Below are 14316 nucleotides of genomic sequence, written 5' to 3'. Positions count from 1 at the left end.
TGTTGTAAAACTTTTTTTTTTCTAGGCGATGCCATCAACAATGAGGCAGGTATTGGGTTCAATGGATACACAGCTAACGGGAAACCAAAATGGGATCTTATTTCTAACATCAACATTCCTAATATAGAGGTATGTGTAGAATATATTATGTATATGGTGATATAAGAGTGAAAAAGATTTTCTATCAATATTTTATACTTTGGCAAAATTTTATAATAAATAAACTTGGCTGATGAAAAAACGTTGGTCTTTTGACATCATAAAACGATCAATTGCCAGAAGATTCTTTTTACATTATGTATTATATAGTGAGCATATTAAATACAACTTATGTTCAAATAGTTTGTTCCAAAATTAGAACTAGTCGATATCCCTTGAGACCTGGGATTTAGCCTATTGTGCTTCATTGCCCCAACACCCAGGTTGCTACCATTTAAGATTCCTACAGTATTTTAGTAATACACAATAGCATCGGTGTAGCACAATGGGTAGCACGCCTGACTCTAGCCCAGAGGTTAATAGTTCAAGGCATGACACTCGAAACAGAACACCCACATTATAATGACCGTCATTGCTCCACCACGCGAGGATAAATAAGTTTCATTCATTTGTTTAATCCCATCTTATGTTAATGTCAAAGTATTACCAAGCGTGTGTTAAACCCGATACTTTAGTTTAATGTCTTCATACAGCCATGTATACCACAGTAAGTGACATTTAGCTCATAACCACACCACTTCAAGATTAATATTTTCTAATTGAATTTACTTCACGTTTGCAGTTTGCTACTGGTTTGAAAACATATATTGATAATTGGAACATTATGACAGTACAATGGATTCGATTGTAAGTATTATTATTAAGCAATATATTAGTTTATGTTTTATGAATGGATGTTTCAAGTTTTACTTTGTTATCAATTAAGGTTACCTATGTTTAACAACTATGAGTGTATCTGCATTTTAGCAATTTCACCCCAAAGTTTATTTAAAGATCTAATCTTTGAGGATAAGCTTCCGCAGGGCAGCATGTCACTGGTCCTAGGATTTAGGCCAGGATTCGCTCATTACCCCTAAAATATTTTTTTAAGTTTGAGAAATATGACCCCCATTCTCGTATTTCCTAATTATCCAACACTTTCTATTTACAGAATATCATACGACCGTTTGCAACCAAAGTACCGAACCCTCGGAAGTTTTATATTGTCAGCATTCTGGCACGGTTTCTTACCTGGTTACTACATGATGTTCCTCACTGCTCATATATTTCTACTTGTGCAACGTAAAGTATGTCATAATATGAGCATTATTATTTAACAATAGTTGTAATAACAAAGATTATTGTCCTTTTAATGGTCGTTGGTTTTGGTTGAAGTTTAAAATTTTACAAAGATTTAAAAATTTTATTTAAATCATGGCCAGCTATTGAAACTATAAGTTATTCCAGTGGCTTAAAAGAAAACGATGAACACAAAGTGATTTGTTCATGGTTTTAATTTGTAGTTGTAGCTCTTGCATCTATCATCATATCTACACGTTGTATATTAAAAAAAAAACTTTTTCACTATTAAAGAACAAATAATTATAAAATGATTCTTTCAACAAATGAGTCTTTTGTACCAACGTTTTAACAACCTATTAAAGCTGACTTAACTTTTACGGTAATTTAACAAAAATAAAATCCCACCAGGTTCGAAGAGCAATTCGGCCAAAGTTTCAAAATTCGTCAAAATCACGTTTCTTCTATGAGGTTGTAACTTTCCTTGCCACACAGATGGCAATCGGTTACAGTGTCGTGCCATTTGTGTTACTGGAGTGGAATGGATCGTTTCAATTTTACAAGTACGTTTAAACAAACACACAAAAAAGTATTTTTTTTCATTTCTTTTTTTTAAAGTAGGGGTTTTGGGGGTTGACAACTGTGGCTCACCATATAAGCTGTAACCCAAATAGACTTTTATTTATAAGTTATTGTGTATTCTGTTTTATTTGGTTGAGGTAATACAGTATACACACCAAAGGAACTAAGTTTTTGGTCAGAGTTGGCCCAATACCCCACATACCCAGATATTGTACCTATAATACTTATTATTAACTTATGACCAAATATCAAAATGTTACTTATGAATTATGAGATGATTTTGTGCTATGCACCTAGTAGACTTTAACATAGTTTGGGCAACCCATTAATGACCACTGGGTTAGAGCAATTGCCATTAAGTGTCTTTCCCATCGACACATATGCTCACGTTGATAGCGGCAACGAGCTTTGAGCCCATTGCCTCTGGGTCAAAGGCAAATAAAAACGATGTTAATAAATTATAAATTTTCCTTTTCAAATAAAATATTATATATGAAAATACTTTATAAAGTGCAATACAAACCGAACAATAACCATCTTTAGTGTTATTTGATGCATAATATCAGTGGTGTTATTACGAATCGAACTCAATTGTCGCAATTCCCAGAAATATTGCAATGTTTGTTTAGTTTCTCTGAAGCATGTTTCATCTCTTTGTTTAAATTGTGATACAATAACATCCTATAACATTATAATACATCAGTGTAATAAATTTGAATAATAAAACTATGTGTTTACCAGTTCTCAACAAGCAAAGAAACTTTAGCATTTCCTTTATTACTACCAGGTTTTCATATAAAAACAAGTTTAAAAGTTTAATGTTGATTATTTATGCACAAACTGTAGGGTTAAAAAAGAAGGGACACTCTTCCCTTTATATTCCTGTCTCATTTGGTGGTAAACAAAGAAACTTCAAAGAATTATAAAACCGTATCCTCACGAGTTCCATAGCCATTGTTAATTGTAAAAAACGATGTCCTGTCTTCCCCTAACCTTCTATATATTAAAAAATGTCAAATTGATTTTCTTATTTTACAGGAGCATGTGGTTCTGTGGTCATGTGATTGGATTTGCGATGCTGCTATTGGTCCCTGCATCTCGTAGCCAATCCGCTAAATCTAAAACCGACCAATCAGAACAGAGCAACGGCAAGAAACAGGTTTTGATTGGTTCGAATGGATCCAATCACCACCATCAAGATTAGACTACGAAATATTTTAAACCGAAGCGTGCGTACATTAAGTGTAGATCATAGATTTATGTACACAAGTATTACGAGAAGCCGACTCCTTTTACTTTATTCTTGAACTTTTACTATTTTTCCACTATTTCTGTTTTTATCAATTTAAATCACAATACTTTCTGTCAAGAAATTAACAACAAGTTCTTTTTATCACAAGGTACACGACTGTTGCACTTATATACATTGAACTTTAAGGAAATTATTAGTTTTTTAAGGAAATTAATCAACCTTTTTTAATCATTAGAAGCCTATCTCTTTCACAAGTACATGGTTCTGTATGGTGGGTTAAATATATAACGACACATCACCCCAACAGTCATTGTGCCATGATTGACCACTGATTAGCAAATTTAGTTTTTGGGACAAATCCTACAAATCCTACTTGTGACAAGTGATATAGTACGGGGGTACGATTGAGACACCTTTAGCACATAATATCCAATTATCCTAATTGTGTTTTAAACAATTAACAGTGGTATATGGAAGTCATGAGTACACAGTTTTATAATTTTTTGAATTTTCTTTGTTTACTGCCAAATCGAACAAGAAAATAGAATGAAAATGTGTCCCAACTCCTCCCAGCCTACTATATATTAAATAAATTACATTATCAAATATTTCAATTGCTTGTACGTTAATTGGCTTACTTTGGCAACACGTAAACTTTCTCGAAAAAAAACTCTGGCTGAATAAAAACGTGCCCTCTTTTCTAGTTATTGTTTAAACCCTATTATAAGATTTCCCAAAGTTTCTCTTCTTTTGCCTTGGTTTAACGTGCAGTGTATTTCTTTTATATGTTTTACTTTATTCAGGTTTTAATTCTTTTTCCTTGGTTACTTTCCATAAATTCAATTCAAAGTTATCACATTTAACTTTATGTTTCTGACGTATTCGTGACGTAACTCTTACGTGTGTGACGTCATAATTCTGAACCATGTAAAAACCCAATCACATTACATCAAATTGTTTTGATTCGTCACGTCTTTATCATGTGACGTCACGTTATCATGACGTCATCCCAACATGCAGCTTGAGCAATCACAATTGTGTGAAACTGTGTTTCATTCGTAAGTCTTTATATGCAAAGCTTTCTATTGTATTTCATATGCAACAATATAACGTTCATTTATAAGCTATGACGGCTCCTATCGTCCGATGCTTCGTTCACTATCTATAGTGTCTTGCTGCGTTACTCGTATTCTTCCAGTGTGCCTTTTGTATTAACATTGTATTGTAGTTTATCCCGATTAATCCCGTTGTTTGTTGCAATCGTTAAAAACACCTGTGTCATGTAGAATTTGTTCCGGGTGCTGATGTTTAAAATGTAAACCAAATATTCCGACACCCCGGAACGATTTTTATGCAATCTTCTTTTACATAAAGGTCAGCGCTATATAATATTTTGTGTGTATGATAAACGACTTAAACACGCAATTATAAATTTTACCCGGACCTTTTTTAACGCTGGTTTGTATTTTATTGGTATTCTATAAAATGAGTCTATTATTCTGCGGAAGCATCGTACCCCTGATCAGCCGGAACAAATATTATTCCCGGACCAAATTTTACACGACACCGGTCAAAATTTAATCGTTTAATTTAGTAAAGAAATATTGTATAGTACCAACTTTCTTTAAGTGCTTCTTATTGTTTGTACATTGTGTTGTACCTGTAGCCGTGCCCGCTTTAAACCCAATACACGTTGTGAGATTAGAGCTATGCATCTGCGTAATGCAGGTGGTCATTGTAAAACGCTGCACGAAAGAATTGTAAAAATGGATAATCCTCAAATATCCGACGCACGTCTCGTTAAAATAGAATTTAAACGAAATATTTCGCTTATGAACAAACAGGCGTCTTATTTCAACAACTAATTAAGTGGCGTCGATCGATATGGAAATAAAAGGCGTGCACAAATAAAGAAGGACAGATTTGAACCCAAAACGAAAAGACCAAACCTATATTGTACGAATACCTTACACAGCATTGCCAGGTTCGTTCAATTCTATCAGCAAGACGTTATTTAGAAGTTAAACGGAAAATAGATTGAGATATTTCTAGTTTGGAGTTTGTGGGAAAATGAACATGGGACCAAACCAACTTGACACTTCACCTAACTTTGGAATTCCAGCGATGACGTCCCGTGATGCTTACGTCACGTCTACGTCACAGGGAGCGCCGGTGAAGACTTTAAGAGTTGCTCGAAGGAACGAACGGGAGAGACGGCGAATCAAACACGTCAACTCTGCGTTCGACGAATTGAGGAAAAGAGTTCCGAGTGGAAATAGATGTCGCAAAATAAGCAAGGTAAACAGCTTTGTTCTACCTTTGTATTCCTTTTGATGTTTTTTTGCTCTAGGGTAACGGCAGCATACAGGGAGGAGGGAAGATAGAACACTCCTTTATTTTATGTTCTCGTTCCATTTCTAGTAAATAAAAAACATTCAAAGAATTATAAAACCGTATCCTCACGACTCCTATAGACCGTTTTTGATCGTTTAAAACACGATCAGAATATTTGGATATTATGAGCTAAAGGAGGCCCATCTTACCCCACAGTCAACTGTCCTGTTTCCTAGCTGGTTATTTATCGTAGAAGTAAGGGTGATGAGCAGAATTAAACCCTCGTAAAAACGATCCAAAAATAAATATTGATTTTCGCCTGTAATAATTTCTAAGAGCTATTTCCCTATCCAGGTAGAGACACTGCGATCAGCGATTGAATACATACGTGCTCTTGAAGCTGTTTTAGGTCACCGGGGCATGCCTGAGAACCCAAATCCAAAACCCCAACTTGAGGTGCATACGTACGAACCATCAACCCCGTGTGTCACGTGGTACCAGGAACCCGGAAGTTACGTCACAGCCCCCCAGCCGACGTTTCAAAGTCTCGAACATTATCCAAGTTACGCTTCAATGATTGGGCCCCCACCTCCGGAAATGCAAATTGCGTGTCCAACTAATATAGAGGACGGTACCATGCTGGAAAGACCAGTGCTAAATATTATAAATTAGAAATATTCCATCTTAACGTGACATAAATTATCTCTTCGATTACAGTAACGAAGACCAAAATTAACTAAAACAACGAAGAGAAGGGAATTAGCAGCAAACGACAGTAGTTAAAATATGCCAGGGGTAAAAACTATGAGTAAAACGTCAAATCAAAGCGTGGCTTCTAAACCCACAATACAATGCTATAAATCATAATATTCGCGTCTTTGAATATGAGGCTATATACATGTTAAGCGTATCGACCTCTTATATAGACCTTAAAATCAATACCAGGAAAATAAACGCAAGGCTTTTTACATCCATTTACCCTCGTATTCTTATTTTGTTCCAGTATTGTTTACTTTTATTTAATTACGACATTTTTAACAACTTTAAAAATTGTGCTTTTGTAATTTTTACTTTTTTATAAGTTGTATGAGTATATGCATTGTATTTCTTGGACGTTTTATCTAGTATATTCTGATACTTTTGCTACTGTGCATAATATGATGTACAAAATATGATTCTTAACAACTTTTATATATATATATTACTCTTATAGGGTAGGATGGATTCCGTTAGCACATAATATCACACATTTCCTAGTTGTGTTTGGAACATTTAAGAACGCCCTTTCAGACTTCGTGGAGATCCGGTTTTATAAATCTGTAAATATTCTTCGTTTTCTACCAACGGGACGATAAAAAGTGAAAGCTTTAACCATCTTACCCCAATAACACTACGATGCCAAATGAGCCGATTTATATGTAGCAGGGTTGGGGAAGATGGGACACTTTTCATTCTATTTTCTTGTCCCATTTGGTGGTAAACAAAGAACAATAAAAGAATTATAAAACCGTATTCTCACGATTCTCATAGACCGTTGTCAATTGTTTAAAACACGACCCGGATATTTGGACATTATGTGCTAAAGGTGACCTGGCTCTCCTCAACCTACTAAATTATTCTTTCGTCGTGCGAAGTAACACTAACAAAATGTAAAATTGCCGCGTAATTAAACCTCGGGCGCCACAAATTCGCATTTCGCACTCATTATTACAAACACAAACGCTTTTTGAAAATCGTGTAATCCATTCTTTGTTTGCGTTATTTGCAGGTCAGCTTCCAATGTGTCTTGCAGTTGTTCGATAAAGATTAAGTCATTGCTTTAGTTTAGATGAGTGTTTAATCCAATGTTTTATCCCTATAGGTTTAAATGAAGATACAAATAAGGAATTAATGGCTATTGTAGACGTAATACTATACATAGAGAGTGTAAAGGAATTAATGATAGATAATACGGGAATAAATATCAATTAGTCAGAAACATATTTGTATAATTGCAGGTGTCTCGTAGCTTGGGAGCGAATTTAAACACTTAATAAGTGTTTCTGTACATGTGTGGATTAAATGAATTATGTTACACATGACCTATATAAAGTATACTGAGTGTGTATTCAGTATGCTAAATGGTTATCCCATGAATTAAAGTAGACAGCTGTAGGGCGGGGAAAGATGGGAGACTTTTTTATTATAGTAGGGTGGGGAAGATGGGACACCTTAAGCAAAAGAACATTAAAAGAATTATAGAACCGTATCCTCACAACTCCCATAGGCAGTTGTTAATTGTCTTAAACACGATCAGGATGTTTGGATATTATGTGCTAAAGATGTCCCGTCTAAAACAATAGTAGTCCCTATGTGTACGTGACCGTCTTAACGCCCAAATTATGCATCAGCTTCGTTGGTTCCCGGGTCAAAATATAAATATTCCAAAAACCACAATGACCAAATATTAGCATAACAGTGAATGGAGCTAATATTCCTTCGCGTTAAAAGATCAATAAATATCTAATATTTCATCAGTTTATCGCAATCCAGTGTTTACTCAATAAATCTCATGTTTAATTATCATAATATTTATTATTAGAATAAATAAAACAATCCTAATGACATTAAATTTAGTAGTAGGCTTGGGAAAGTTAAAACAAAATACAATTTTGGTCGCAATAACTTGTTATGGAAACTCTGTCTTACTTTGTGTTGATGTTATAGTATAGGTCGGGGTAAGATGGACCATGTTTTTATTCTCTTGCATCGTCCCATTTATAGTTAGTATTTACAGAATTATATAACCATATCCTCAAGACTCTAAAAGATCGTTGTTAAATAGTAAAAACATGATTAAGACACACAGGAAGTCATGCGCTAATGGTAACCATCTTACCCCATGGCAATAATATACATAAATATATATTTATTAGTATATCTTAATACTTTTCTGTAGGTAGTGTATTAATTAAAGCAAAGTCGAAATTTGAGGTCAAATAAAAAGGGCCAATATTACATGGTTATGTGTGGCGTCACCAATAATTAATATTTTATGAAACAACTTCAGTATGTGTTTTATAACATTGTAAAATATGATGTTTCTAAGCCAAACAGGAAAATTATTTTTCTGAGCCCCAGGAAAGAATTTGAGCGCAGCAACAAAATACAAACATTTGCATTGACATTAGCGTGTATATGGATTTCAAAACATGCACAAATAAAAGCTTGGTATATTATAAATGTAGCACTCTGGTTTACAGTTAAATAAAAAAAGTTTCTTTAGAAAACTTATATAATTACGAAGCACAATTCAGCAATGGTATGTTAAATGCATCATATATTGCGCAATTTAAACAACAAAACTGTTGTAAAAAATATCCATAATTTATAATCACAGTTAAGCTAAATCTCTCTAAATTTTGAAGATTTATTTGAAATTGCAGTTTTAAATTAAATATTGCTCCATGTAGAATAAAAAGCAAAATAAAATTGAGAAAAAATTGTAAAAAAATATTCTATGTATATTAAGTTAGTTTGCATAATTTCTTTACCACATATAGACATACATTTAGCTTTTTTTTCTTAGATAACATGTAATTTTCAATAGATAACATGTAATAACATAAGCACAACAAAATACAATACATAACTCTACATTTGTAACAATTGGTACAACTTTTTCACAAACAAATATCGTTAATTTTTTGGGTTAATTATTTACCCTAAAAAGTACAACATTTTACTTTAGAGTTAACAGTTTTTTTAATTTTAAAAATTTTTTCTCCAAAGTTTAAAAGTTTTGGCCTGCACCCTCAAATTAAACATAATAATACTAATGAACTGATTGGTATTTTTACTCCAGTGGCGTGTCTTCAATTTGAAAACTTTCGTCGGATCCATTCTCACCATTTATTTCAAGTTTATGAATTGAACCTTCACCAAGAATCGCGCAAAGTTCGTTTAATCTTCGCTGCATCTTCGGAACCCCTGCCAGGTGAGCTTCCAGGTTCTACAGCAACAAAAAAATAAACAATTTCTGGCACCAAGCACCATGGTTTAGTTGTTACCGTGCCTATTCCTAACCCATAAGTTACATGTGCCTCTAGGTTTAATTTAAATAAAAATAAAACTACATGAATATTCTATATAAATAACATGTCCAGAATGCCATAGTGATTTGCGTGTCTGCCTTTATCCCAAAGGTTACAGTTGCTTCTGGGTTTTACATTCAGCATTTTCTATTATTCTTACATGAATGAATGTAACTTAATTATGCTCACATGGCAGGCAACAACAGTTTTTATAACACAGGTGTTCTGTTTCATACACATCCTGTGCGGTACTCCGCTTACGAGTTACCGCATATTTACTTTTGTGGGTGTTTAATTTACAGATATATATTTATAAGTATGTGACAGTTCATATAAACTAACCTGTTTTTCTTCATTCAACGTATATCTTGTATCTGAATCCAACTCACTGAAGGTCCAACCACCCTCACCATCAAACTGGAGGATGTGGGTGTGATACTTCCTGTGGTGACATTGGAAATAATCAATTTATTATGTTTTGAAACCCCGCATTGATAGCGACCAAAAACTACTGCAAAATTCCCATTCTCGTTCTGTGGTATAACCATTATTAGTAATGTTACGAGAAATATCATAAATATAATAGGATAGGGAAAGATGGGACAGCTATTCTTTCTATTTTCTCATTCCATTTTGTAGTAAACAAAGAACATTCAAAGAATTATAAACGTATTCTCACGACTCCTATAGACCTTTGTTGATTGTTTAAAACCAAGTAGAATATTTGAATATTATGTGCTATAGATATCCCATCTTACCCCACAGTACTATACGTTATAAATATCAGCAACATACCATGTCTCAATTTTTCACAGGTTATGCTAACTGACTTCTCTTGAAAAGTAATGTTCACCCACAAACCCTTGTTTAAATGCAAGGTGAGGCGGGGATACTTAGATGCACAGTTATTTGTTCCCAATATTTACTGATTAATGCATTGCACAAAAAAAAGGAAAAAATACTGATTAATGCAGTGCACAAAAAAAAAGAAAAAAAACTTATAAATGCACAGCAGAAAAAAAGTTGGCCTGCCCACCCTGCCGCCCCAGGTTTGGTGCCTATACACCCACTACCCCCTAACCCCAACACCACCCACCATAAAGAAGGCCTATGAGATATAGACATTAATATAATCCCGGCATCTTTCGCTGCTTGGAATATCTTTCCTTCAACATCAATACTGACAGCAGAAGTACATTCATCCAACAACGCATACACAGGTCTGTAATGTTTTGGTGGATTAGTAAACTCTTGCAGTAAGGATCTGGTGCTACGAAAACGTTAGGTGTATTTTTTACACAAGAATTGTTCAACTCTTTGAGTACTAGACCAGGGCAGGTTTCCTAATTTATTACAATAAACTTAACAAGTTTTAAAAACCCTAAATTTGTAACTTTTGGCTATTTTAAATTTGAACAATTCTTAAGCACTAGGTTAGAGCCATTAGAATGCTTACACTAATAAGAACACATAAGTTGCCAATACATTCAATTACAACCTTTGACCAAAGTCACCTAACTATATTACTATGATTAAACAATTTTGCCTCACACACACCAACAATAGTAGCACCACTGAGCCTTGAACCCAGTAACTCTTACCCACCTATGATAAAACAGTCTTGCCAAACATTCTAACAATACTGAGACCACCAAGCCTTAAACCCAGTACCCTCTAGTCTCCACCCACCTATGATAAAACAATCTTGCCATCCCCATCCTCTGCTTCTCTCCTCCAGATAAAACATCTTTCCAATCCGCCTCCGTGTTCCATCCTCCCTCTCTCCTCACAACGTGGTAAAGATGAACGGTTTCCAGGATCTTCCGAAGATCATCATCAGTCATCCCCTTAGCCACCATGTCCTCATGTGTGTCCGGGTAAATAACTTGACCACGCAACGTTCCGATCGCCATGTATGGTCTGTATGAAGTTGCTGTAATTATTTATTTGATAATTCTGTTACATCTGCGACCATGCATTATTTAAATAATGTTTTAACAGCTCATCTGGTGGAATACGTAGTGTATTTTTTGATGTATCGTCCGCCATTCGGCAAAACTTTAAGTTTAAATATCCTATAGACTCTAATACATAAAATATTAGTTGTTAAAACTGTTTTAAAAAACTGCACATTGAACTCAATACAGTTAATGTTGAATTAAGAAATGTTGCTTTATCCCCGCGTGGCTGATAAACGACAGTCTCTATAACACAGTTGTTCTGTTTCATACATCTCGTGCCAGCTTACGAGTTACCACAAATGTTACTTTGTAGGTAATTACTTTTCTGGTTTTTTTTTCTTTGTGTATGGCCAATAATTTGAACAACCAATTAGTGACCACTGGGTTGGAGCAATTGCAGTTTGTTTGTTTTACCTTTGTGGAATGTAGAACATACTGGAGGGTGGTGGTTTCTTAAGACAACCGGAATAAACCGGCCATAACCCGCTCAAGATTCGAAACAATGAACTTTTTCCACAACCATTAGGACCAGTAATCAACAGATGCATACCCCCGGATAACTGGAGAAGAATATATTGCCATGTGTGGTTAGGTGTTTCTACACTTTATAAAAAATTTAAGCTTACGGGAACATATAATCTTTTAAAAATATAAAATTCAACACCGTTTAGCTTTAGTTGTTTTGCTATTGCTCGTACAGACAGAACTCTATTACATTGATTAATGAATGAATAAAACTTATTACTCCTCGCATGGTTTGGCAAGAACAGTCGCTATAACACAAGTCCATATGTTGGTATAATGCAAGCACGTATAATAATTTATGTGTGGTAACTTGCCTATGAGTTACAACATATTGTTGGAGCAATTAACGTTATGTTTATGTGTTTTGCCAAAGGACACATACACTCATAATCAATAACCCCGATGACTAGAGGTAGTTGTGCTAACCCTTCCATGGCAAATATGGCAACACACACATAATACATAACCTTACATTAAGATCTAGGCTCCTAACAACAACATCACCATTAGGGGTGATTATAGGAACGTTTGCGAGTATGATGTCACGGTCTGTTTCCTCCACGTCACCTGAACAAAGAAATATTATTACATGTAAGATGTAATAAAAAAACTTTGCAAGTTTTTTAAAATATTTATATAACAAAACTTCAATAACCGTTTCTGTGCCCAAACTACTTTTAATTACTTTTCACAGGTTAATGCAATGCGGAAATTTTAGGGTAATCCTGTCTACCCTGCCACCTTAAGTTAGTCCCTATGCACCCATACACAACTTACCATTAATTTCCAATACAACAGGTCCACAGTTACCATTTGGTTCACTTGATCTTTCATAATTGCCTTGACTAACTTGGTCAAACACCTCAAACATATTCCAAACCCTTTCAGTGTATCCGGCAAGTTCAGTGATCTGTATATACCACTAATTTTTTAACAGAAATACACTATGTTTTTCATACTAGATGACCAAAGATTGTGTACATTATGCCTGGTAGCAGAAGTAACAGAATATGACAATGTTTTATTATAAAAAGCTGGGGTAGCTCTAGTTTTATGCTTTCCGTTGTATAAATATAAGGGTGGAAAAACATAAAGTCAAACATGGCATGTATTTAATGTTATGTAAAGCCATGTGGGGTGAATACAGTTAGCACCTAAATCCCACACTTCCTAATCATGTTTTCAACAATTAACATCGGTCTTTTAGAATCGTGAGGCCCTGAAGCCTGCATGCCTCACATCAATGTAACTTAGCACACAATGAATCATTAACTAGTAAATAATTGATGACAGAGTGATTGTTTCATCATAAAGTTAAAACATCATGAATTACCAAACTTCAATATTGCTGTGTTGTACAAAATGACACCCCTTATAGCAGGCTAAAAGTTGTTTTAAATATAAAACTTGTGCGCTTAACATTATGTCACCCCTGTTTCAAAAATTAGGGTGACGTGTCACTTCAGGCATCCCTAACTTACGACTATTGCATAAAAATCCCCTTTATTTCCAGATATGACATCACAATACCTCTTTATATGAACTGATGACTCTCTCAAGAGCATCAGCGGATGTTGTGAGGAGATTACGGGAGCTTGTGAAGGCTTCAGTGCGGATGCTGATCATCTCGTGCTCCGGTTTGTTCTCCCATTCACGCATCACTTCTTCTGATGCTGGGAGGAAGAGGAAAGAGGTTAGAATATCTTAAGTGGGTATATTGAATAAATGAATGTATGTATCCTAGCGTGGCAAGGAAACGGCAGTAATTATAACACGGGTGTTCTGTTTCATATACATAGGATTTAGGCTAAAGTTAGCCCATTATCCCAACGCTGACCATCTTTTGTGTAAGGTTCCTTGCTGCATTATTCACAGTAGGATCACACCCCTGTAGGGTAGGGCAGTGGTTGTCAACCTTTTTAGCTTATAGACCGGTAAGTTTCAAAACAAACTTTACATACCGGGAACAGAACAAATTTAAAAGCAAAGAATGAAAACTTCAATTAAATGAGGGAAATGTGCTGCTAACTTTTCTATATTATATAAATGGGCGTGGGGGTTGAGAACTACTAGCTTAGGCTATACTATTATTCTTTGATATCAAAGTCCACATTTCAAGGTTAACACAAGGCAAACAAAACTGAGGGTTGGTGGTTAAGGATTACAGAATATTTGAATTGATGGGAAATCATAGGAAGATAGTTGTTGTGTTTTACTATTAGTCAGTTTTATTGTATGTAAAGAATCTCCAATATCAGTTAATTTTATGGAATTCTGGTGTAAATCTCTGGTCCCATAGCAGGACCTTTAA

General features: G+C 34.7%; 3 protein-coding genes and 1 long non-coding RNA gene across 5 annotated transcripts in view; 3 read left to right on the top strand and 1 right to left on the bottom strand.

The window, feature by feature from the left end:
• LOC100182062 (membrane-bound O-acyltransferase domain-containing protein 2) overlaps positions 1–3416 on the top strand; it is a 10628-nt gene extending 7212 nt beyond the window's left edge. Inside the window, exons 11-15 of the mRNA XM_002120681.4 lie at positions 26–129; positions 782–846; positions 1151–1286; positions 1690–1841; positions 2899–3416. Coding sequence (XP_002120717.1) covers positions 26–129; positions 782–846; positions 1151–1286; positions 1690–1841; positions 2899–3064 — 623 coding nt within the window. The 3' untranslated portion in view covers positions 3065–3416. The remainder of the gene's footprint in view (positions 1–25; positions 130–781; positions 847–1150; positions 1287–1689; positions 1842–2898) is intronic.
• Positions 3417–4966: 1550 nt separating this feature from the next.
• On the top strand, positions 4967–6155 carry LOC778835 (achaete-scute homolog 1b). Its single transcript, XM_002120608.4, has 2 exons — positions 4967–5410; positions 5801–6155. Exons 1-2 carry the CDS (start codon positions 5183–5185, stop codon positions 6116–6118), a joined length of 546 nt encoding a protein of 181 aa, XP_002120644.1. The 5' UTR covers positions 4967–5182; the 3' UTR covers positions 6119–6155.
• Positions 6156–8371: 2216 nt separating this feature from the next.
• The window catches only part of LOC100182016 (ATP-binding cassette sub-family D member 2-like), a 10546-nt gene continuing 4601 nt past the window's right edge, over positions 8372–14316 (bottom strand). Inside the window, exons 9-15 of one of the 2 annotated variants that reach the window (XM_018817650.2) lie at positions 12783–12915; positions 12478–12572; positions 11895–12040; positions 11209–11439; positions 10616–10741; positions 9862–9961; positions 8372–9437 (exon numbers count right to left, since the gene is read on the bottom strand). In XM_018817650.2, coding sequence (XP_018673195.1) covers positions 9282–9437; positions 9862–9961; positions 10616–10741; positions 11209–11439; positions 11895–12040; positions 12478–12572; positions 12783–12915 — 987 coding nt within the window. In that variant the 3' untranslated portion in view covers positions 8372–9281. Of the gene's footprint in view, positions 9465–9861; positions 9962–10615; positions 10742–11208; positions 11440–11894; positions 12041–12477; positions 12573–12782; positions 12916–14316 lie in introns of both variants that reach the window. The other variant, XM_026840134.1, reaches the window with a different exon arrangement.
• On the top strand, positions 9337–10471 carry LOC113475761. Its single transcript, XR_003397531.1, has 2 exons — positions 9337–9422; positions 10335–10471. It is a non-coding gene; the product is annotated as an uncharacterized LOC113475761 (long non-coding RNA).

This window comes from Ciona intestinalis, chromosome 2 (assembly GCF_000224145.3).
Source record: "Ciona intestinalis chromosome 2, KH, whole genome shotgun sequence".
NCBI classification, from domain to species: Eukaryota; Metazoa; Chordata; class Ascidiacea; order Phlebobranchia; family Cionidae; genus Ciona; species Ciona intestinalis.
The sequence above is the reverse complement of the archived record's forward strand: the minus strand, read 5'-3'. Positions and strand labels throughout refer to the sequence as shown.